This window comes from Branchiostoma lanceolatum, chromosome 14, assembly GCF_035083965.1.
Source record: "Branchiostoma lanceolatum isolate klBraLanc5 chromosome 14, klBraLanc5.hap2, whole genome shotgun sequence".
Lineage (NCBI taxonomy): Eukaryota > Metazoa > Chordata > Leptocardii > Amphioxiformes > Branchiostomatidae > Branchiostoma > Branchiostoma lanceolatum.
The window spans coordinates 10735031-10759419 of record NC_089735.1 but is presented as its reverse complement, the minus strand read 5'-3'; the positions used below and the strand labels follow the sequence as shown (position 1 = coordinate 10759419).

Below are 24389 nucleotides of genomic sequence, written 5' to 3'. Positions count from 1 at the left end.
TAGTTATCAGAAAATAAGACATCACTGAAAGAGAAAAGGGCCGGTGAGAGAGTCTGCTGTCGAGGCTAACCCCGAAACTGTTGCACTGTCAGGTCTGCGTGTGTCAGACTCATTTACAGAGCATGCGCACCATCTACTCAATGTCAGAAGATATAGACATATGGTCTATCTACGTCATATCTAAAACGCTCTAGAATTGCTGGCAATTTTGCCGTCCATTTAAAGGACCTAAGAGTGACACATACAGTGACACTAAGTCTTATGACCATTAAAACGGTTGCTTTCAAGGTAAACGTTTTTTGATGCTAAATTGGGATTCCGGAATTAAGAGTTTATATGCTTGTCTTCGTGAAGTGTAATTAACAGAGTGACTACATATTGCGATGGTTATCAGGTGGGCTTGCGCATGTTTCCAAATGATACCCTTCAAGTGGAAAGATCTTTGATGGTATTAGAAATTGTATGGACGAACCACGCCCTGTAAATGAGCTGGAAAACATCGAAGTGCTGTTATAGGTTGGCATGGGTATTGGGCGTTAAGTCTACGAGTAGCTATTCCAAAGGAAATACATGAGTACTAGTGGCGGAGGATGAAATTTAGGGTCTCAGTTGTCCGATGGCTGGATGAAAATTTCGCAATGTCATCTCATACACATGTACATATGCCTACCTTTTTGAACTGAAAATTTTAGAAATGGACGGACACGAACTGAGTCAGGCTAAGTCAGGCATGGTACTCCATATCCGTATGTATGAACTTTCCAACGGCTGAAAAAAACGTACTGTACATTGTATTCAATTAAAAGATATTCGGATCATACCGTTTCAGTGTTGTTCCTGGTCCTTTCCTAGTACATGAGCATTTATAATAATAAGTTTAAGGTTACTTGTGTGCGAAAGAACTTGTAAATACAAGAAAGAAAGGCTCTATTTAAAGAGGTCACCAAATTCCATCCAAATTTACAGACAAATAGAAAACTACTCTCCTGTTAACATCACAAAACCCACACATTACAGAAAAAGTGGGATCATTCGTCTTCCATTGTCTCGGAAAAAGAAGTCAAACCCAAATAAGATAGAATTTAGTGTTGGTATTTGGACTAGAATAGTAGTCACATGCTATATTGTTACCAATTGTCTGTCCATCCTTCCATGTTCCATGTAACGTTAAATAGAGCCTTTCTTTCTTGATCGTAGAAGGGGTAACTTGAAATAAAATGTGTTTCGTCTTCCGATCCACCGTGTTTGACATGCAGTATTTACAAGTTCTTTCGCACACAAGTAACCTTTTTGTACCGCCCTCTCTCTATTTCAAGAGGATGGACACTAATTCTAATTTTGCTAATTGCTGAGCGTAAATCAAAATCATCTAGGTCTAGATATTTATTGGGGAGCTATCATTTATGGACTCGGTGCCCCAATTTTCACATCCATATAAAAGAATTGGCAGTAGTATCTAGTAGAGCTTACTAGTGTATTCCTTTCCGACCTCAACGTCCACAGTTCTCTTGGCTTTATAAATTAAACGTTCAAGATGTATTATTGATTCACTGTTCTGCATGCGCAGTCTACATCGTGCATTTTCTTTCCGACTTCGATCACGGTATCGGCCACGTTGCTATTCTGGTGTCGGTACAGTTTACTACAAAATATGATCAAATATGAATACGCCATTTTGACCTTCACCTGAAGGTGGTCTAAGTAAAATAACAGGGCACGTGGACCGGGTCCATTTTGTATCTCTCCAGCCGCGTCACACACAACAATACAAAACTTTCAGTGACCCTGAGTTGTATAAACACTGTATTTTGACTTTTTTTGATAAACATCCAAGAAAAACATGAAGCCATCTATTATCGAGTTATACAAACATGAATAACAGCTTCGTGTCGAGCAGTTATTATGACTGACGCTATGAAGAGCTTCCCTGCCAGACATAGCTCAACATTCGCACGTCATGTTCCTAACTATTATGTATGATTTATAAAAATATTGTGCTTGATAGCGTCATAAACTTCCTGTCAACGAGACTTAAGTGGTGTGAGGAAATGGCGGTGTGAACGGATAAGGGTAACTATATTTTCAAATTCTTCACAGAGATGACTGAAGGAACTGACTTGAAACAAAAGAACGAACGAAAATTGACTATGTGAATGACAGAATAAATCGATATTGAATCCATATTGATATTGGATATAAGGCGACAATTGTACGTTAACTTAACACATGAGACAAAATTCTATAGGAACCAAGAAACGCGTTAGGAAATGAAAACTGGACATTAAATATGTTGCAACAAGCAAGTTTAAAGATCCTTGCTTGAGCCAGTTGAGGTAGCAACATCACCTTCCGATCTAAATGTACTTTTCTCAATTTGTGCCAATCAATCAGTGAAATATTTCCCCCAGATAACAGTTGCACTTATTTCTTTTTCCCTCACATAGGAAAAAAATGAGAAAACTCGCTTTACAACTGCCATACAGGTAACAGGACAAACGCAAATTGATTCCCATTGTTGTTGATCAAACAGTCAATTCTCCAGAGTGGAAGAACTTTTGTACTTGTGGTGACGTCATGAATAAGTAATGAGACCGAGGCAACTTCTGTGTGAGTCCAAATTTTTCCGTCTTGAGAGACAGACACACAACTTCGGACCTCTTGGGCTCATTTGAGACGTTTAGCCCAGCATTTGGGACTTTAGATTGCTGTTTAGGGTCCTCTAGGACCAGGAAAACTTGTTTTTAAGTTGGTAGTCGATGGTTGATCGGCGTGAGGATAGGCGCACGTCGTTAGCAGCACGGGAAGAAATGGAGCTCGGGCAGCGTCCTGGCAGTGCCGCCCGCTCAGGGGCATGGGACAACCGCGGGTACGACGGGTCTCGGCCGACGTCTCCAGCTCGTCTGGACGCCTCGGCATACGCTCGGGACTCGTACGGATCACCAGCGGCTATTCCATCGGAGATGGAGAGCGAGATGTACGTTCACGGCGGCACGGTACGGGCTGTGCAGCCGGCAGGGCCCGAGCAGCAGACCGGCTGTTGGAACAAGTTCAAGCGTTTCATCCGAGGTAAACTTTCGCTTGTCCATGTTGTGTACTTCCTTTCATACTCCAATATAATCTCACGTATCAACGTACACAACATGAACTTGACATTTTTAGGAGGCAAGGAACGTATACTTGCCAAGATAGCGAACAGAAGAAACGGATAAAAACAGAAATTTTACCGTCGTCGCGGGGAAGTTGTTTCGACGGAAATTTTAAGACATGTTGTTTTGTCTCCACCCAAACTTCCTAAACTCGTACTGATAATCGAAACAGATCGGTGTTATGCATCCAAATGGTATTTTTATGGCGTCTTCTTGGCTTGATTTCTTTATAAATGATAAAATGTTGATTGTGTGCTTCTGTTTTCAAGCGTTTAGCGGTGGAGAATGCCAATCTAAAGCGTTCTAATATTTATGCTTTAGTGTGAAGTAGTCGTAACGTGGCGCGAAACCTGTTACATTTTTGCAGATAAAAACATTTTAAAGTTATTTCTAGGGCTGCATATACATGGAAGCCTTGAGGAAACAGACATGATTGTCTGTGGAACAGGTGGCACAAAGTTTCCGTGATTTTCCGAGAAAACTTAGCGGTGTGGAACATTACAAACATACCTAGAGGAGAAGTCGTGCCACTGGCCGCCATCTTGTTTTTTTAGCCTGACTATTTTGGAGAGGTTTGTTTACACCTGTGTGGTCCTTCAACAAAAAAAATGTTCGCGGAAACTTCAATATCCTTGACATTGATGTTATGTCTTCCTCACTTCCATTATTGTCTGTTTTGTCATAATATGTAGACATAATTTGCCACAGATCTTACAAAAATGGTGTTTCAAATGTTGAAAAAAATTGTTTCGCAAGGAAAATTACACATTATTTAACGACAGTGTGAAGATGTCTAAACTTTCTTGTTTTTGGAGCCAAGTTACTTTTCACAGCAAGTTTGGAAGAACTTAAGTTGTACAGATATTTGTGTGGATTCATCTAGCTTTTCAGGACTGAGAGGAGATGAAATGAAAAATGACTGTCATGGTTTCCATGGCAACTGCATCCAACAGGCAAAGATCATTGGTCATGACAAGGAAAAAGAAATTAAAATTGCTCCTCCAATCTGACGAACAATGTACGGTACAAAGCATTTTTCAATTTTCTTAACAAAAATTACAGAAGATTTGAGAGTAAAATTTCAAATGTACGCAATTGATGGTTGTAGAAAGATGGTGACATTCTGTATGGCCTTCGTAAAATCTTGGCTTAAAGTGTACAGCAATTTCTTTGTAAAATTGCCTTCTGAATAATTGATATCTTTTGGGAGCATCAATTTATTTGATGGCATGCCTTCAATAGTTGCCGGCTTCACTCCAAGATTGCCATGTAATTACAATCCACTCACACAATATGATCAGTATAACGTGCAAAATGGCAAGACGATTTACGCGCCCGAAACCGATAAATTATTCATACAATGTATTGTACTGGAAGGAAGAGCATCTTTACATTGTATTCAGTTCTGTTTCATGTATGATTTATGACATATAAGTCCTGTGTCTGGGTTTTCTGAAACTTGATAGGGCATACTGAGGTGCACACATACCACCCCTAATATTACACAGATGTTTGTGAGGAAAGTCTTGAAAGATTTATGACATTCAGGAATGGTCTGTCAAACTGCAGTAACTCATGGAATGCTAGGTACACATTTATAGAAGATGGGATGTAATTATCTTGCTTTTCTCAGTGTGGGTTTTTGCTATGGCCTATGGGTGTCTATTGTTCGAAGCTGCTTAATAATTCATGGAGTTTTTGTGTGATGAGATGTCTTGGCAACAAAAAGCTCGTTCTCATTTCGCAACCCTTTCTGGTTATTGGATTTTTTCAAACTGGTCCGAACCAAATCCATCCAGAACTCTATGTCAATCATAATGATAAGACACTGTTCATTTTTTACATCATCTAAGATTGATGTTAGTTCCTGAAAATGTTACACTCACATTATGATATTAAATGAAAATGTGATGCAAAATAGAATTGTATTTTGTAGCTACCATCAGTACCTTCAAGGTCATCACTGTAAAATTAACAATGTAAAGATGGCCATGCTTTCTCATTTTTTAATTTGTTTAAACAGGGTAACCGGGTAACTTTTGACATGTGCCCTCATGTGGCACACAAACAAGGGCTCGAAAAATTCAGATTGACCAGGCCAAGCCTGTAAAAAGAATACTTTTCCTCTCAGAAGGCAATGGAAAAGTCAAATGTTGAAAAAATAGTGCTGTAAAAAGTATACTTCAGTTTGATTCTGTTTTAACAATTTAGAGTAGAACCATGCCCAGATACCAGCTATCAAAACCATAAATATTCTGAGTTTGAAAATCTCCCTTCAGATTCAAATTCGCAACTAATTTTCAACATATCTGTGTCATTTTTCACATCTCTAGTGTTGCCAAACAATGTAGAAGCATACTTACTAGCAGAAGCAAGCTGTACAGAGTCCCCTAGTTTTCAGTAGCCTACCGAAAACTCCCCAGCTGCTGTAAGGAGAAAATGGCTAACAACTCAAGTGGTGTGGGGAGTGCATATTTCAAGATATTCTTAGGACACAACAAAGTCACATTCATGACATGTGCTGTGGTGAATATCCCCATGCAGTGTTAAAAGGCAGATTCAACTTTTGATGTAGGAAAATAACAAAAAAACTGTGACTTTAGTCAAATTTCATGAAAATACCAGATGAATCCTTTTTAGTGATAAATTCTTTTTAAATGCTTAGAATACTGTACAACATACATAGTCATCAAAAGAGACATTCCTGCTAGTTGCATAATCCTTTATTTTCCCCTGGTGGATTCATTGTAGAAGTTGCCAAGCATGATATCCTTACAATGCCTGGAGGCATAGCTTATCTGCGTTGCCATGGCAACGTAGTCAAACATGTTGATTTGGAGTTGAAAAGTACGTTTGCCGGCCTCATTACCCCCTGTGATTAACACCTGAGCTGTCACCTGTAAAATTAAGTGCCCCTAGCCTCATTTTCTGGTATGCTAGGATGAGAGATAAAAAGGCAGACCCTTTGTTTCCAGCATTAACTATGGTGGCTAATGTTGGACTATGTAAACCTTTTAGCTTCCACTTTTTACCCAGTGAGAGAAAAAAGAGTACATGAGAGCAATTAAACAAGTGGATATATAGTACTTAGTTTTAGAAAATTTGATGTAAAAATGGGGCATTCAAAATCTTCATGAGGGGGAAAATTATGGTTAGACAAGTCTCGGGTGATGTGGCTACCTATGGCATGGTCAGTGGTTAAAAGGCTGGTCAATCTGAATTTACCAATTTTGGACTTAGCCATATATGGTCTCGAGAAAGGATTGTGCAATGAATCTTTTAGGGCTTTCATAAGCTCAATATTTTTTGACATCATAATTTGGTTTTTTAGAAAAAAAATCTTGGGAATGATTTTCTAGCACGGTTTTGTGAAATTTTAATCATTTCCATATCAGGGTGTGCGAAATATTTACCCCCAAGGATGTACAAATGTTCAGAATTTTTGTCCCACATGGACAGCTTAATTTCATCAAATGTCACTTGAAATCAAATGAACCCTTTTGTAGAGGTTTTGTTACATACATGAGCCTACAACATAATTTCACTATACCCCACATTAGTTAGGATAATTACTGATAGTGTAAGGGGACATGGGGAATACATAAGGGAATGAATTGGGCCTATTACTTATCCAAAAAATAAAACAAAATCATTCCAAAAAGCTACATGTATGATGCTCCTAAAAATACACACAATTTATTTTTCATGCTTGTGTCAATTTGTAGGAAAAAAAGTTATCATTTCAATGGTCACATTGCCCAGGTGGTCCTTATGTAGAGGTGGTCACTTGTAGAGGTTTGACTGTCACTAACAGTTTGATGGGAAATGTTTCAATGTGTTCACAGGTATGTGGGCTACCAGGCAGACGGAGGAATTCCATGGCGACAAGGAGCAATATGTGAAAACAACGCTGCGGGAACTTTTCACCTATATCATCTTTATCGTCATCTTATGCATCCGTAAGTACTTGTTCCCAGAACCAACCGTACTAACATCTGTCTGTCTTCCCTTCTTTTCCTCCCCAAGGTATTTGGGCTACGCGGTTAGCCGATGACGTTGAGCCGGGAACGGATGCATATATCAAAATCATTCTGCGGGAACTATGGACCTATCTTGCCTTCATTACCATTCTGTCTCTCAGTGAGTACTTGGTGCTTCTCCATGTGGCAAACGTAAAGTCCGTTTTTTCTAGAGGTGGGAAAAATCTGAGATATGCTTTGGTATCAACTCGTCCACACGTTCAATCTTTGTTTGATCGTTTTGTCGACAGTCACCTGTAACACACCAAAGCATAGATCAGGACAACTTATCTGTCAGAAACTTGAAATTGTTTGTAATTTGGCTTTTTTCGTTAACTGAGTGAACAAAATACTTTTTTGAAACCTTTTTTGCGGTCCAAAAGTTGCCTAGTGTAGTTTGAACTATCAGTGAAAAAATGCCAGATCTATTTTTAAAAGCCTCCCGTGGCGTGAAGTTTAAAATTCGGTTGATCGCTCGCCTATGGGAAACCAAAACACCGTCCCTAGAGGGGTGACGCGTTTCGCAAACGGAAGGTGTCGTGCCATGGACATAAGTCGCCATGGCACTTGCCTGCGTCATCGGACGCAAAACAAGAAAAAAGATTCAGTCTACTGCTCTGGAAAGCGGACAGCATGCCACATATCTTCTCTCTGCACCAAAGAAAAGAAATACCTCCACCTATACTGCATGGTTCTCCAACCTCTGTTCTTGATTATGTTTTTGTTCCTACATGTTTGTCACCTTTCTCTTTAAGTATTCGGAGCGTGTGAGTGAGTACCTGATGGCATGTTAGAGATGTGTAACGCATTTGCCGCCACGGTCCCTTTGGGATACAAGTTTGTTTCCCCCTGGGACACGACTCACTTCTTCTCTGACGTCAGACACTCCATCTCTGTTACAGGTGTCACACAACTAAGTCTACCGTCACTCACTCACTTTGTGTAGCTGTCTGTATTGCGTGCAAGGAACTTCTATCCCCTATTCTTACCAAGCACCTATGATACATGTATAGATCATTGTTGATGTCTCATATTGTTCCTATTTTGGTGCATGTCAAAGATTGCTTTTTTTAAAGACAAGGATTTAGGAGATTTGTTTTTACTTGTCAATATGTTGCGTTATGACTCTGTTTGGTGAAACATAGATAGACTGAAAAAGTTCTGAAGTAGAAGTTACAAACTTTTCTTTCCTTTTTTTCCCCACTTTAAATGTGTATCATAAAGTCTTTAGTAGCTTATGTGTGCGACTTGAATGTAAGTTTCTAAATATATGTATTGATTTATGAAATATCAAATAAAGAATGATAAGCAGAAGTATTTGTATTACGAGCCAGAAATAGTTCAGATTATCTCATGATTAGTCCATCGGGAGCCCATTTGTAAGAAAGGCTGACAATTTAGACGACAGGTTTGTGCCTGACTCCCATACCTGAACATATAAGGACACACCACTGGAAAAGGAGCCGACTGTTTTTGTTACGACTGTGGATTGATGAAAACCACAACCATGCAGTTAAGTGGATTAGTATTAGGTCTGGCGGAGAAATTGAGTTTGAAAATGCTTTGGGAAAAATCACAAGTAAAAAGTTAATTGTGTTGAAGAGTGGAATTAAACTTCAGGTTTAAAACTTTTGATGCTAAAAAAAGTTTTTCCAAGCAGTAGGGCTACATATCTAAAAGTAGTGTCAGGTTTAGGTACAGAGGTTTAACCTTTAGCACACTGAAGTAGCCGTTTGGCACCCCATTCTCTATTGGTTACAGAGTTAGGTAGCAGGGAGAAGGTTAAGTACAGGTCTGCACCTATTCCTGTACATACCAGGTCCTGAACAGTTCAACAAGATAGCCTACATGGTCTTCGATGATGACAAAGATTAAGAAGGTTTTTGGAATTTTGGTATCTCGTGCTTGCAAGAGAACCTCAAATTCAAAACGTTGATTCAAAGATTGCACTCATTTCAACGCCCATACACTTTTTTCGTCTTTTATTCCGGTGATAAATTTTGATCTTTGTGGTAGGAATAACACATATTTAGTCACGAAATAAGTACACTGGGATACTTCAGTGCTAAACTATTTGCGCACTGTTCTGGTATATTGAAGTTCTGGTATTTTTCTCCAGTACCTTAATGATTTTTGCAGTATTGTGCTGTGTACCGATACCAGGTATATAGTACACATCCCTATAAGCAGCGATTTGACAAAAGATTATAAATGAAACCTTCTGCTTTATTCTTCGAGGGAAAGTGTATGTGGTAGTGATCTATTTTAGTAGCCCCTGTGGTCTGCCTATGGGGTGGTCAGTTATGCAGAAAGATGTTTAGATAGTGATAGAACATCTGGCTCCCTACACTGGAAAGTCGGGAAACTTAATCATAGGTTTTGTTCGACATCGCGTATCGATAGCAAGTCCTGAATAGGAGAAGTGCATCAGGTTTTAACCAAGGGCATGGGAATGGCACTCAAGGTTTTGTCATTTTGCTTGGGTACACAAGCGATTGACCAACTTGTCAGAGGATTGTGAAAGGGTTTGAAGTGTTCCAACCTTGTAGTCTTTGTTCTCGTGCTGTGATGTGGAAACACATTTTGTGTAAAAAGTGACATTCACGATGTTTAGTAGAAATTGTTAGCCGATAGTAGTTTTTATCACATAAACACCTGAATTTCGTGGATAAACCAACATGACAATTAAAAGGTTGCAATGTCTTTTTTTCTTGTACAGTGTTCGTAAAAGTTGAAATATTTTTGCACCTATATTTTGTTATGGGCAATTTTCTAGACAATTGATTTTATAGGCAATTTTTTCACTGTAATGACACACCAAGCCAAGGACATTTAAGGGTGTTTGCTGGAAGGAATACCTATTTGAGAAATTGAATGGTAGCTTTATTTCAACACCTTACAAAAATCATACAAAGCGTAGCTCTGCCATTTAGATCCACAGCAGCTTTGAATTTCAAGAATGTTGGCCTACTTTGTTAACTTTGACTGGTTTCTTAGACCGAAATGTCAACTTGTGTACAGTAACTGGGTGTTTGTCAAATTCTAGGAAATTTCTGTAAAAAGAAGTAAACTCATATCCTTTATTTTTTTAAAGGAAATGCGCAATTCAATGGAGCGGTAGACTTCTTGTGAAAAGAACCATTCTATGCAACATCGCCCATATGGAACCGGGCAGCGTGACTCGGGTATCCAGATCAAATTCTCCTGTATACAGTCAGAGAAATGATGCACTGGTGCACCCAACATCGAAATTTTAATTTTAAATTAAAACAGAAAAAAATTGGGTGTGCAACATTGAATACTACGTACGTAACCCTGCACGAGTATCGAGGTGGACCTACAGTAAAAAATTTGGGGCACGGATCCCAATCCACTGTTGGTTGCGTAAAAGTGCATACCGAGTATTTCGAGCCGTGTACTGTATAGTCTATATGTACCAGGCACTGCCTTCTCCACTTCAATGTTTACACATTTTCAACCATATTTTACAGTGCCTTACGATGTGCTAAGGATGCGATTGTAGTTTACTGACACAACCAGTGGTTGAAATGGCCATGAAAGTTGGTCGCTAAGTCGTCTTCTCTGTTACACTAATTGCATATGAGGCATGTGGCAGCTTTTGGGCAGAACTAGTGCATGTCCGAGCTCAGTATAATATTGCAAAAAAGTATTAGCTTGGAAACAGTCTATTGGCTGAGATTTTTTTCGGTGGAATTGGAGAAGAATAATCCAGTGATGAAAGAGCGAGGATGCTAATGCTGAAGTTTCCTGTTTTAGCTACGGTATGCTCTCTCGATTCGGAACCGACTACAAAACTTGTCAGCGAGGAAAAAATCCTGGGGAAAATGTCTTTTAAATTAAGCATCAGAAAAACCTACATGTATGCATGTTGAAATCCGTCTTTAGTACTTTCGTGGGATACGAAAAGTTAAAGCTTACTGTAATTAGAAAATGTGGTACTCCATGAGTTCTTTAGAATTTCTAGTTCTTCAATTAAAAAAAAAAGTGATAAAAAGTTAAAACTGATCTCTGAACCAAATTTTTGTTCAGGTAGTGTCACAAAAACACAATTTACTTCTCATAAAAAGTGATATGACATCATTGGTTGTGTTTTATTTTGAGAGACTCAGAACGTTTGAGAAAAATTGAGTTATTGAAACCATTGTATACCTTAAGTTCTGATGGAAGAAATGTTTGCCACATCCTTGGGATCTCATTTATTATTTATGAAACACTGTAACAACACCTGAATTTTTCATGAGCGGTGGTCGAAGAAGACAATTCCGGATTGATCTCGTGCGTAGGTATGGTGCACAGAAGAAGGCGTGTGTCCACCAAAACCCACCTTTTAACAAATGAAGGTTGCGCAACAAAAGGCTGGTGTGTTGCAACATAAAAATTTCATAGCTGTTGAATCATCTCTCGAATGTATTTGTGCATTACTGTTATACTATCTGGATCAATTTTGAGTAGCACCTCTTGAAAGCTATCTTTTCTTCGAAACATCACAAGTTTTATCCTGTTCTTGTGCGAAATTCCTCAAATTTGATGCATGTTTTCTCAATCCAAAGTTAATGAATCGGTCTACGAATGTACATAGACACGATTTGTGCTACATTGCATGTAGTTTCTTGTGAAATTTACACTCTGTAACGCAACCAAGTATCTTCTCAGGATCGATGCAGCATAGCGATCAAAGTTTCAATTCTCCCCACTGTCACCACACCTTACCACCAAATGAGCAATTGAGACCTTCTAGAACTCTTCAGTTGTTGAGGGGATGTGACAAAAGTTCTTGATTCAAACTGTCCCTAACTTCAGATGAATTAGTTTTCCTGCATAGAAGGAACCACGACAAAGAAAATACCAGTATTTGCTAGATTTAGTTATGTTTCCCGACTGAACCCAGTATGCGAAACAAAAACAAATTTGAAGACTTTCGAAAAAAAGTCTCTTAAAGAATACAAGGACTTTTGACACTGCAATGTTAGTGTGTTGCTATGCAGGGTGATTGATATATTCCCTGGAGAAATATGCTGAGCCTATTTCATCCCCATTGTTCGTCACACAATGGACTCTTGAATATTTTATGAGGAGATACGAGATCTTTGGTGCCTGAAATGACAGTTGACGTTAAGTTGTAAGTGCTCGAGTGGTGATACATTTTGTAGTTGTTGTAATAACATGAAGCACAAGAGTCCAGATTATAGCTGTGAACGTCTGCAAATGTTACTCAAAAACTTAAGAAAAGTACAATTTGCATGTTCAAAGGCTTAAGAAATAGTACAATCTGCATGTCCCCCCCAAAAAATATGCAAGAATATTCTTGAAACATGCCACTCATTGCTTTTGACTCTTCCAAGTCAAGCATAAAGATGTTGATTTGCAGTACACTTCCTTTCACCTAGGGGGCACTGCTGTATTGTCAGTCGTTTATCTGAAATTTGTCTGATTCTTTCTTGATCTTTCTACACAGTGTAGCTGGTTTTTGAAATAGACCAACAAATATCATCATTGCTGCCTAAAGTTTTTATACATTCTAGCTTAAAGGTTGGATATGGAATAAATCTATGAATAAGTTAAGATGCATTTTATCTGCCAATGTCCCCAATACTCTCTTGAACTAGTTGAAGTTGAAAGAAATAAGTCGTTCAAAGAGATCTCATAAATCCCCAAATCTTTTCACATCTTACAAATCAACAAAAAAACTGTCTTCCTTTTTAAGTAGCCCAACCCATTTATCTACCAAAACGTTCAATAATTCCTTTTCTACTGCCTACAGAATTGAACTGTCTCAAAACCCTTCAAAAGCAGAAATAGATTTATGATATGAAGGGTTGCAATTGTTATACTACTTTTATTTGTATGTATTTCATTTTTTAAAAATTCTGTTACGTATACCTATGTTATATACCATTGTTTTGATTAACCATTGCAGGTGGATTTGCAATGAATTTATTTTGGCAACTTCTCAGGGGCAAAGCCTGTTGTTGCTATTATTCAATCCTTGCTACCATGGTTTTCCTCCCACAGTGACGTTTGGTATGATGGGGTCGACCATGTTCTACTTCACCAAGGTGATGGAGGACCTGTTCCTGGACTCCAGCCTGTGCTGCGGCAGCGGGAGCAACAACTACCGCGGGATGACCTCCATGGCCGACTGGTGGAAGGTCGGTCTCCCCTCAATCTAGTACACATTTTTTTTCCTTCTCTGCTTCAGAGGTGGCCTGTCTGCTCTTTTTTATAGAACATAATCAGCCCTTTTTGAAATTCGTAGCCAAACTGTTTTAATTTAACATGTATCATGATCAGCGCATTCTAACTAAAGCTTAAATGGTGCCTATGCGAAGTCAGCCTTCTCGAATTAAAAGTTATGCGCGGTGTCAATGCCTTTGTAAATTAAAAAAACCCCTCAAGTAACCACAATTAAGAGAATCCCAAAACAAAATGCCTCAACAACAGTCCATTGAAAATAGAACACGGTGGTCAGCACCTGCCTGCTTCATTGGTATGGAAAAGCTCTATCTTGGATATTTGAAATGTAACTGACTGCCTATGTTACAGTTCTCACGTGGCCCCCTGCTGGATGGCCTGTACTGGACCAAGTGGTACAACCAGAACAACGTCAGCGGAGCGTACATCTACTACGAGAACAAGATGCTGGGAGTGCCTCGCATTAGACAGATCAAGGTATTAGAAGATGCTACAACTTTTTCCTTTTAGCTCAAGGCATGGTATTTCGTTTGGATCCCATGATTTGTAAGGATATAGGAATTTATGACAGGAATGTTATTTAAATTGGTCAATTGGTAACTGCCCTTCTGTGTAATACACAAATTTGTCAGGCAAGTGGCATCAACTGGTCAATGTAAATGCATTTACTTTAATTTCGTCTTGTAGTTTCCTGTTGAAACAACCCATGGAAATGTATATAGGAAGTGTCATTCTATCGCAGTTCAGTGTTCACCTTGAAAATAAAACCTCAGGCCTCACTTCAATTTATGCTTTACAGTGTATCATGCTGAAGGACTTGCTACACCCAAACCATTTGTGATGATAACTTTATTACATACTCAAGAACTGAATTCCAGAAACTTAAGAAATCTATTCTATTCTTCATGAATTTTAACTGCAATTTAAAGCTGTTCATTTCAAAGTTTAAGATATTTTGGAGTGTGTTGACATTTCTCGCGCCCAATCCTAGGTGAGGAATGATTCGTGCGCCGTCCACGAGGACTTCAAGGACGAGATTCTAGAATGCTTCGATTCCTACTCCGAGGCGGTGGAAGAGAAAGACCCGTTCGGGCTTGCCCTGAAAGGCGACAACACCACCGTGACCTGGGATGCGTAAGTTTCTTTGACTTAATTGAACTTTATTAAAGAAAGTCCATTAGTGGTTGGTGAGCCCTTTAGTGACATACTACACTTTGTTCTACCTTTATAGCTTCATCAGGTTGGTAAGGCCCTGGTCACATTCATTGTATGATTGGAAATGGTATTCTTAGGATAGTCGTGCAAAATTTAACTGTCTTGTTGAGTTGAGTTTATTGAGATACCCTTTAGCCCCTCTAGGGGGCTAATCTTCCAGGGCTCATAAACACTACATGTACATCACAAAATACATACATACACACATAATAACATATTTACATACAGGTAAAGCAGGTAGAATTGAAGAAAAGGATTGGTTGATTTGTTATGCGAAATGATGTCTTAGATTCTTGTTGGCAGTTGGTTCTGTCATAGCCAACTTGGAAAGTCCACTACATCAAAATTGTATAGTGGCCTGCAACAAATGTGCAAATTAGAAAAAAAAGTATCCAGAGAGTGTTAACATCCTCAATTGTCTGTCGTCACACAGGTGGTTCCACAAGGACTCGGATGAGATCGATGGCTCGGGACATCGGGGTAAGCTCACGAGCTACGCGGGCAACGGCTACATCCAGGACTTGAACCTGACCCGGCCGGCCAGCGAGGCCAAGATCCTGGAGCTGTTCACCAACCTGTGGACCGATCGTGGCACCCGTGTGGTCTTCATTGACTTCACGGTCTACAACGCCAACATCAACCTGTTCTGTGTGGTCAGGTCGGTACAGGCAACTTTGTGTGCTTAGGCTGTATCCAATCACAGGGCTAGTTACTGTAAATTCATTATAGGTTTGTGGCGCTTTTTTTGTGTCATGGAAAAGTTGCATTTTGTATTTTGAGCTAAAATGAATTAGATGGTATTAGCACAATTGAAGACATATGTTGAGTTAACAGTTACAGCTAGAATTTTAAATTTTACAGTACTCCCTCAGTAGAATCTGTGATGCTATTTTGTTCTATAGCAAAGATGATGTAAATGATACAGGATAAACCATTGTTATTATCTCCCATTCCCACTCCTAACGATAGGTATCTATGCTATTAAGGCCATAATTGGTTCTTCAAAGCCTGTATTTTGAGCTTACCGAATCATTTCACAGTTTGCAGTACTGATTTAAATCGTCTTTCTGCCACAGGTTGACTGCCGAGTTTCCACCGACCGGCGGACTCATCCCGTCGTTCAACTTCCGCACGGTGAAGCTCCTGCGGTACGTGACGAACTACGACTTCTTCATCATGGCGTGCGAGGGTCTGTACGTCCTTTTCATCATCTACTACATCATAGAGGAGGCCCTGGAGATCAAGCGCCACAGGCTGGGGTACTTCAAGAGTTTTTCCAACATTTTGGATGTCACGGTCATCCTTGTAAGTACTGTATTTCTTGATTTGTTAACTGTAACTTTATTTTAGCTAATTTAACGGTCACTAGTCAATCGCTAAATTTCATTATCGCAAATATTTGATCACTAATATTTGAGACAGTAATGTTTGTTCCCGCCGTTAGAATTAAATGCAGTGAACTTCTCCCTTGTCCCCCAACCGCTAAAATTACTGACCGCTATATTAAAGTGATTTACAGTATTGGAAATGTTTGCAGTTTATTTTTGTAGTTTTCGTGGTGACCTCTTACTATGGAATATTATATCATTGTGAATATGTGTTTTATTATTTTGCTGTACATACTGCTGAATTGTTTCAATCACAAACTTCAAATACCATGAAACGAAACCACTGTCTACTAACTGTTAAGCTTTGCAGTCTATTTTTGTCATTGACTTTGTCTACTTTCAGTGGCTATTGCTCACTTAAACAAGTTCTAGAAAAAGAAAAAAATGATTCTTTTACTTCTTTGATATGAAGCAGGGACAGAAGTGGAAAGTGATTTGTCAGTTGAAATGTAGTGATCATATTGAGGGAGAAAAACTGTTAAAGTAAAGCACCTGACAAATTCTCAGTTACAATGTGTTGTCCGGCATGTCGTAACTTTGTCACATTTTCATGAGCAAAAGGTACATTGCATTTAACATACATGTGCTGACATTGTTTTTTTCTTCCTTTCGCTAGCTGTCATTGGCTGCCATTGCTTTTAACGTCTACCGGACCTTGAAGGTGGAGGAATTGTTGGATCAGCTCCTGGAAAGTCCGGAGACGTACGCTGACTTCGAGTTCCTGGCCTGGGCCCAGGGTATCTACAACGACATGGTGGCTATCACCGTGTTCTTTGCTTGGATCAAGGTACAGAAACTTCCATGTCGGTACTGTAAATGCAGAAATGTTTGCGGTGATTTTATGTTCACAGTTATCGCAGTGAACTCTTAACCCCAAAACCACTGAAAAAAACGTTCCATTGTGTGACTGTAGCGCTACTATTGTTTCAAACGCGAAGTCAAAACCAGCGCAAACACTCCATTTTCTCCTTACTGCGAAATTAAATCCCCACGAACATTTCTGCATTTACAGTATTTGCCTGGCCCTAAATTTAGTCTGTCATCTGAAGGTGGAAATCTTTCCTTTTGTGGTCCTGAGAGTGAAGGCGTCTTTTCTTGTTCCCTAGGTATTCAAGTACATCAGCTTCAACAAGACGATGACACAGCTGTCCTCCACCCTTGCCCGCTGTGCTAAGGACATCGCCGGTTTCCTGGTGATGTTCTTCATCATCTTCTTTGCCTACGCCCAGCTGGGCTACCTGGTGTTCGGCACTCAGGTGAAGGACTTCAGCACCTTCCCAGACGCCATGTAAGTACAGTCTAAAATAGTCTTCACTTTGCTTGATTACTGTAAATCTTAAAATGTTTGCAGTGGTTTTATTTTTGTGGTGACCTCTCCACAGTGAAATCATATCACCACAAGTATGTTCTTTTGTGCTACCAGTATTGTCTCCATCACAAAAACCTTCTTTGCACTCCTACTTCGAAACTAAGTCTCCTGTGAAAACAAGGAATTTACAGTGCTTGCATAGTCCAGTGGTTAGCGATCTTACCTCTGGAACTAGAAGCTCCGGGTTCAATCCCGGCTGTGTTGCTCACCCGACATGCACGCTATAGGAAAGGGTCACAGTCCTTAGGACGGGACGCTAAGCCGTGCTCCAATGTTCATTGTGCTTAGGATGGGACGTTAAGCCGTGGTCCAATGTTCATTGTGCTTAGGATGGGACGTTAAGCCGTGGTCCAATGTTCATTGTGCTTGTGGAAGAGAGCTAGGAAATTTCCCCGGTACAATGAACCTGTAAATACTGTACATAGCGTCTGTCTTCTCTCTCATGACCAGTGGAAGATAAGCTCTTCAGTAAGCTAAACTGGATCAAGATCACTTTCCTTTCCTTACAGTAACGCCATTGTTTACGATTATTTCCAGCTTCACCCTGTTCCGTATCATCCTGGGTGACTTTGACTTCAACGCTCTGGAGGAAGCTAACCGTGTCCTCGGTCCCATGTTCTTCATCACATACATCTTGTTGGTTTTCTTCGTCCTATTGGTGAGTCCTAATGTCAATAAGACAGCTCACGATTTGAAATGCACATACAATGTCAAAGGTGAAGGCCCCTTACAAGCTGTAAACAGTACTTGTCTAGATCACGCGTAATACATGTCTAGACATTTTTTGTTTATGTTTCAGGGGCTGTCAAACTTTGACATATTATGCACAGTGCATCACATTGCATTTTAAATCATAAACTTGCTTATTAACAGTGCTGCAAGTTTACGGATATTGTGTAGTGTATTTTTAATAAATTCATTTGCAATATATAGAAATCTTGTTAGATGCTCAGTATACATGGTCAGCAATAATCTTTGTATTTTTTATGTTCATTAGAATATGTTCTTGGCGATCATCAATGACACTTACTCGGAAGTGAAAGAAGAGATCGCCCAACAGAAGAGCGAGTTCGAGATTGGGGACTACTTTAAGAAGGTGAGCCTGGTACATGTATATACTTTAAGTATTCTAAAATACATAATGTTTATTCATCATTGTGATGGTAATTTTTGTCTGTTGATGAAAGTTATGTTTTCCTTTAGTAAAGAGTTATGCAGGTAATAAAAGAAACTCTGTTAACTAAGGGTAGAAACTAGTTGCTTATTTAGACCCAATGCAATTATATTAACTTCTGAAGACCATAGTCCACAGACTGTAGTGGTATGTTCAGATTTAGTAGCAGATCTTGAATGTGAGCTAAGCCTTACAGATTTTGATCATGCCACTAAATGGACTTTTGGACTATGAACCTAGAGGACCTATAGCTAGGAAGGCTGCTAGGGGTGTCACTTAATTATCTCCATGAAAAATGGAGATATTGTTTTGGATGTGTCTGTGTGTTTGTCTGTTTGTTTGTCTGTTTGTGTTTCCGGACTACTGTAGTCAGCATAACTCAAGAACCTCTTGATGGATTGCGATGATATTTGGTATGTAGGCAGGTGTTGTGAAGCCGAAATTCAAGGTCGCTTTTTGGCCCCCTGGTATGTGACCTTGGTACTGCAGCAGAAATTCCATTTTTGTATCTCTTGACCTGGACGTGCCACCAATTTTTTGGTGGCAGATAGCTTGTGGTGTAATGAAGACGTGGTGTGGGTTTGTGCCCCCTAGCAGCTTGCTCTGGAACTGCAGGGGCGTTATCATGAAAATCTTCTAAGGAGAATAACTGAACAAAGGATCGACGGATTTCCATGATATTTAGCATACAGGTAGCTTAGACAGAGATGTACACAATGAAGTGCAAATCATGTTAATTAGGACTTAATTTGCATAGCTAATGAGGAAAATCTATAGTTGCAGTGTTTTCCATCAGAAGACTCAAATACATGTAACGTATGTAGTTTATGGAAAGTGGGTCATCGACAGATACCAATTATGCAAATAAATTCCTAATTTGCATAATTAATGCAAAATCTCATCTAATTGGAAAATTATAGGACTGTCAATATGATACTTAGTATGCAGGTAGCATAGACAGAGATATACATAATGATGTGCCAATTATACTAATTGTGACTTAATTTGCATAGCTAATGAGGAAAATCTATATTTGCAGAATTTTCCATTATCAGACTCAAATACATGTAACATATGTCGTTTCTGGAAAGTGGAGCATCAACAGATACCAATTATGTAAATGAATTCCTAATTTGCATAATTAATGCAAAAAATAAATAATTCATCTAATTGGAAAATATAGGACTGTCAATATTGCAACATGTGTAAGTTAGATAAAGGTGTTTATGCCGAAGCATATATTATGCAAATGTGTAAGTTATTTGCATGAATAGAATTTTTCATGGAGATATGAGGTCGTGGAACTCTTGTTTACTTATTATATTTCACCCATACTACAGTTTGGTTGAAATATATTGTTTTTGGTCATTTTTCTTTCTTCGCCTTCTCCTGTCAAATCTTCAAAGGGCTTCATCTAAGTCGTCCCTAGGCCAAATGAGTTGAAATTCAGTATAATGTTAAAGTAGGTACATACCCCCAGACTTTTTTCTTCTTCATTTTTTTGATAAAGGCCTTAAAAGTGAATTTTTTTACTTATATCTTGTGATAACAAGTCCTTGCCTGACATCATCACAGGGATACAACAAGATGTTGAACAAGCTGCAGTTCAAGAGGGACAAGATCGTGGACATCCAGAAGGCGTTGGCGGCTGCCGACATCAACAGCGACCAGCAGGTCGACTTTGAGGAGTGGCGCCAGGACCTGAAAGCGTAAGTTTTCGCGTGACTACGTGGCTGTGTCTGCCGCCATGTTGGTTTCCCTAATTGCATTCCATATGATATGCACTTCAAACGCAAAAGTGTCATTTTCCACTCTGTTGAAAAGAATAGAAAATGATAGATAATGAATGTTATAAAGTGAATATTCTCATGATTAAATGCTAGGCGTGGCCATGCTGATGCTGAGATTGAGGCCGTCTTCGCCAAGTACGATATCGACGGCGACCGCGTGCTGGACCCAGAAGAGCAGAAGAAGATGCAGGCCGACCTCGAGGGCCAAAAGGTCAGCACTCTACTGCCACTTGTCTCAGTTTGAAAGCAGCTTGTATCTGTTGTAATGTCTGCTATCATTATCTGCTGGGTTCCCAAAGAGCGCTGCATTGAAAAAGCAGCATTAGCTAGGTTTAAAGAATGTCTTCAAGTATTTGTGGTGGTTTTATCAATTTTTTTCACCACCAAATTTTGTCACCATGTTTATGCATTTTTGTGCCCCAGAATTTTTTCGACCTCACACTTTAAACACTGTGAAAACCTCCTTTCCACTCATACCGCAAATATGAATCCCGTGAAAAGAAACAAAATTACAGTCTTGTTGTATAGATGTTGTATAGTTTATGACATCTCTCTATTTGTCGTTCCTCTGCAGCAAGAGCTGAGTGATGAGATTGAGGATGTGGAGAAGGCGCGGGAGAACGCGGCTGTTCACAGCAAGAGCCGCGCTAGCTTCCACGACATGATGAGCGGGGATGAGGATGACGACCGCCCTGTGCACGGCGTGTCGTTCGAGGAGTTCACTGTGTAAGTACTGTAAGATTAATCATTAATATTTCCAATGATTTTGTCTTCATGGGTTTCTGGTGACTGCGAAATCTTCACACTGTAAACAATACAGATTTTCTGACAGTTGTGCGCTCTGGTACCCACCATAAACTTCAACACACTGAATGCCTCCTTTTAGCCACTGCTAACTGTAAGATTAAATACTTAAACTAGAATGAACAGTACATATTTGGGTAAATGAACCAAAGTTTAATTATTACAATACAGTATTAATTTTGTATTTGTTTATTTTTGAGAGCACAATATATGATATTCACCAACAGTAATCCAAGAGATGTCCTCTTTACAAATAGAGAGAATAAACTTCCAATTTAAAAGCAGGTGTTTGACAATTTTCCCTGAATGTTTTCCCGCGGACAGCCTGAGCCGCCGCGTGGACCGTATGGAGCACTCCATCGGCAGTATTGTGTCCAAGATCGATGCCGTTCTGGTCAAGCTGGAAGCCATGGAACGTGCTAAACTGAAGCGCCGTGAGACCATGGGCAAGCTCTTGGATAGCATCACTGAGGTAAGGGTGAATTTTAACTTTAAATTGTGATGCAAAAGTAAAAAGAATGTCATAAACTTCTTTGTGAGCATCAAATTAGTTGTATTAGATTTATTTCATTCTTTTATCAAATCTTCAGACTTCAGACCTTCATCTTTGAACAAGTGGATTTTTGTAGGGGGCCAGTCAACACAAAGAATAATAAAACTTCTTACAATTCTTAAGACTTCTTACAATTCTTTAGACCGCTAACAAAGTATCGATAAGGCATGGAAATGAACAAGAGTGGCTCAAGTTTTTTCGCTGATTTGTATTGTAGGATGAGCGTGCTGGCCGTACTGACGACGACCTGAAACGCGAGCAGATGGAGCGTCTGGTCCGAGAGGAGCTGGAGCGTTGGGACTCCGAGGCCTCCATCTCCAACGCCAGCGGGCGTGGGAACTCTCCCGCGAGCGGCGGGCGCCCCCGCTCCCGTGGATCTCGACCACCCTCCGCTGTGAGTTCGCTTTTCTTATGACTGTTGGGTTTGAATAGATAGCCTGGTTCTATCCTATTCTAGACTGTCGCTCCTTGCAGAATAGTCTTCCTTGCAGAGATCGGACTTGCCAATGTCTGTTTGAAGTCTGTTAACATGCCGTTCCATAGGACCGTGTGACTCTGATCCAATCAGAGCTCTCGCTTATATTTTAGGCGGTTATTCGAATGCCTCAAGAGTCTATAAACAGGTGCTGACCTGTTCAGCAGATAAATGTTCAGAGGAGCGAACTGGAGCTAGAATAAGATACCAGTAGATACCAGGCTATGAGTAGAGACACATATTGTATGATGTTGGATTTGTCCTTACTCTTAATCCTTTGATGGTGACTTACCCGTTTTTTCCACCGTTTTCTAGGACCATGGCCCCAGTGGAAGCTCTGCCTAAGAGGTCTCCGTAGTCAGGAAAGGATTTTGAGATTGTACAATGTCACAAGAGGCCTTAAGAAACCCACTGGATGTATATATTGTATGTGGTTTGAACAAAGGAGGGTTTAGAGACCGGAGAAGTTTGATGCAATCATGGAGTAAAAAAAATGTTTCTGCATGTGTTATTACAGACTAATAAATTCTCTACATATCCGCTTATTCATAAAATAATATGTGTGTAACACTTCAGGTGAGATTTAGCACAAATAGTAAATTTAAACCTACAATATGCTTCTCATTATTTTCAATAATCAGGAAAGTAACAAACATGCAGTATAGTACCAAGAAAAAAACAACACTTGTGTCTTCTCAGACTGTATAAACTAGACCGGAGAGTAATGTGTCGTTATACTTGTGCGGTGTTATACATAGACATATTTATATTATATATTCCTAGATAGTGTAGATGACATCTATTTTCAAAGTATTTTAGAGGAGCAATGTGGAAACATGTATGTGGATGTTTTCCATGTAAGTTACTGTCTATTAAAAACTGCTCTTTCCTTGATTCCCTATTTTTAACTAACGTCTTTGAAGCTATGTTCATTTCTAAATCCCTTTGCATAGGGCTTAACCAAGACATTCTCTTTCCTACAATGCAGTCAGAAATACTGTTTCAAGATGAGGGTTAGTGAGGTATAGTTAAGATGAATCTATGCATGTTCTGGAAATATTTAAAATGGGAACAGCAACTCTAAAAGAAAAAAAAAATCACATTTGGACAGAATGAAGCCAATAAAAACCTCCGAAAATTTTTGTATCTTTAATTCAAAATGTCTTGACAGAAAATATTAAAAGAACTGCCCAAGTAAAAAAAAAGCTGACATATTTGGGCCCATTTTCGAATAACTATGAATGTCTAACTTAAAGATAAGTTGACATATATTTTCTGCCTTTGAAGTTGGTTATAGGGACCAAGAACATACAACTGCAGTATTCCTGTCACTGTCCCAAACTTCTCATCTATCCGTGTGATGTTGTATATCAAACATATCAACGATCTTCAAAAGAAGAGCATAAAAGACAGTGTGTTACTTGTATGTCATTTTACCGGATGTTTATTGTAATGGTTGGGGTCAGGTGTAGTATATAAAGATGTAGCTGTCATGGTTAGCATTACACTGCTCAAATATTAAACTGGTGAAGAGTTTTGTCCATTGTAAAACTGCCAGCCCTTTTACCTTGTGGACTCGCCCCAAGTTTTGATGACTAATTATGTTCAAAATTTTGAAGAATTTTTGTGGGAGACATTTATTCACTAGTCTGTCACATTTGGACAAAGCTCTACACACCAGAGTGTATATATTTCCTTAACGTAGCAAAGCAGAAATGAACACTGGCCTTGTGACCAGATTTTATTTGTTGGCCATGTCAAGTATGGAAAAAAAAAACGAACAAAATGTCAAAAGGGATCTTATAGTATTCGTGCATGTAAACATTTAAAGCCGTTTTTTCTTGATAAACACTGATATTAATGTAAAAAAAGCATGAGTTTCATTACACCAGTATTTGTAGTCTGTTAAGACAAAATACTTTGTTGTTAAGATTATTGGTGATTGCTACACTTAATGTCTCTTATAGTTCATAATCATAAAGGACCCTTAGGAAAGTGATATTATCTGGATATGTGCCTTGTGTAATACTGAAAAGTGCCTGAGTCTATGGAAGGGTCCCACATATGCAAATTTATGGCATTTTCTTGGAATAAATGCTTCTGCTATCACTTTACAAGGTTTTTGTGTGTCTTTTTAATGTTTTGCGAGGTTGCATGTTTCAGTAGTTACAGGAAATGCATGTTAAAAATGTAATTCATAGTTCTAACGTGTGGAAAAATCTAGATTGATACACAGTTTGGGA

General features: G+C 39.2%; 1 protein-coding gene across 2 annotated transcripts; it reads left to right on the top strand.

The window, feature by feature from the left end:
* Positions 1-2575: 2575 nt before the first annotated feature.
* LOC136448436 (polycystin-2-like protein 1) lies at positions 2576-24263 on the top strand. Of its 2 annotated transcripts, none has more exons than XM_066447995.1 (17): positions 2576-3066; positions 7173-7286; positions 13199-13335; positions 13730-13855; positions 14370-14512; positions 15027-15251; positions 15670-15898; positions 16598-16768; positions 17088-17269; positions 17888-18008; positions 18348-18446; positions 20100-20233; positions 20408-20525; positions 20889-21040; positions 21443-21590; positions 21889-22065; positions 22462-24263. In XM_066447995.1, the coding sequence occupies exons 1-17, from the start codon at positions 2757-2759 to the stop codon at positions 22489-22491; spliced, it is 2616 nt and encodes an 871-aa protein (XP_066304092.1). In that variant the 5' UTR covers positions 2576-2756; the 3' UTR covers positions 22492-24263. The 2 variants fall into 2 exon arrangements, with proteins under 2 accessions (XP_066304092.1, XP_066304091.1); XM_066447994.1 differs by lacking the exon at positions 7173-7286 and adding an exon at positions 6992-7105 and having other exon boundaries at positions 2577-3066.
* The last annotated feature ends 126 nt before the right edge of the window (positions 24264-24389 follow it).

What these genes read in the sequence shown, in the direction of transcription:
- LOC136448436 (XM_066447995.1), top strand. Translation starts at nt 2,757, where the DNA reads ATGGTTGATCGGCGTGAGGATAGGCGCACGTCGTTAGCAGCACGGGAA. An exon ending in TGTTCTTTGCTTGGATCAAG is followed by an intron (nt 16,769 to 17,087) that starts GTACAGAAACTT and finishes CTTGTTCCCTAG; the next exon opens with GTATTCAAGTACATCAGCTT. An exon ending in TGGCGCCAGGACCTGAAAGC is followed by an intron (nt 20,234 to 20,407) that starts GTAAGTTTTCGC and finishes ATTAAATGCTAG; the next exon opens with GCGTGGCCATGCTGATGCTG.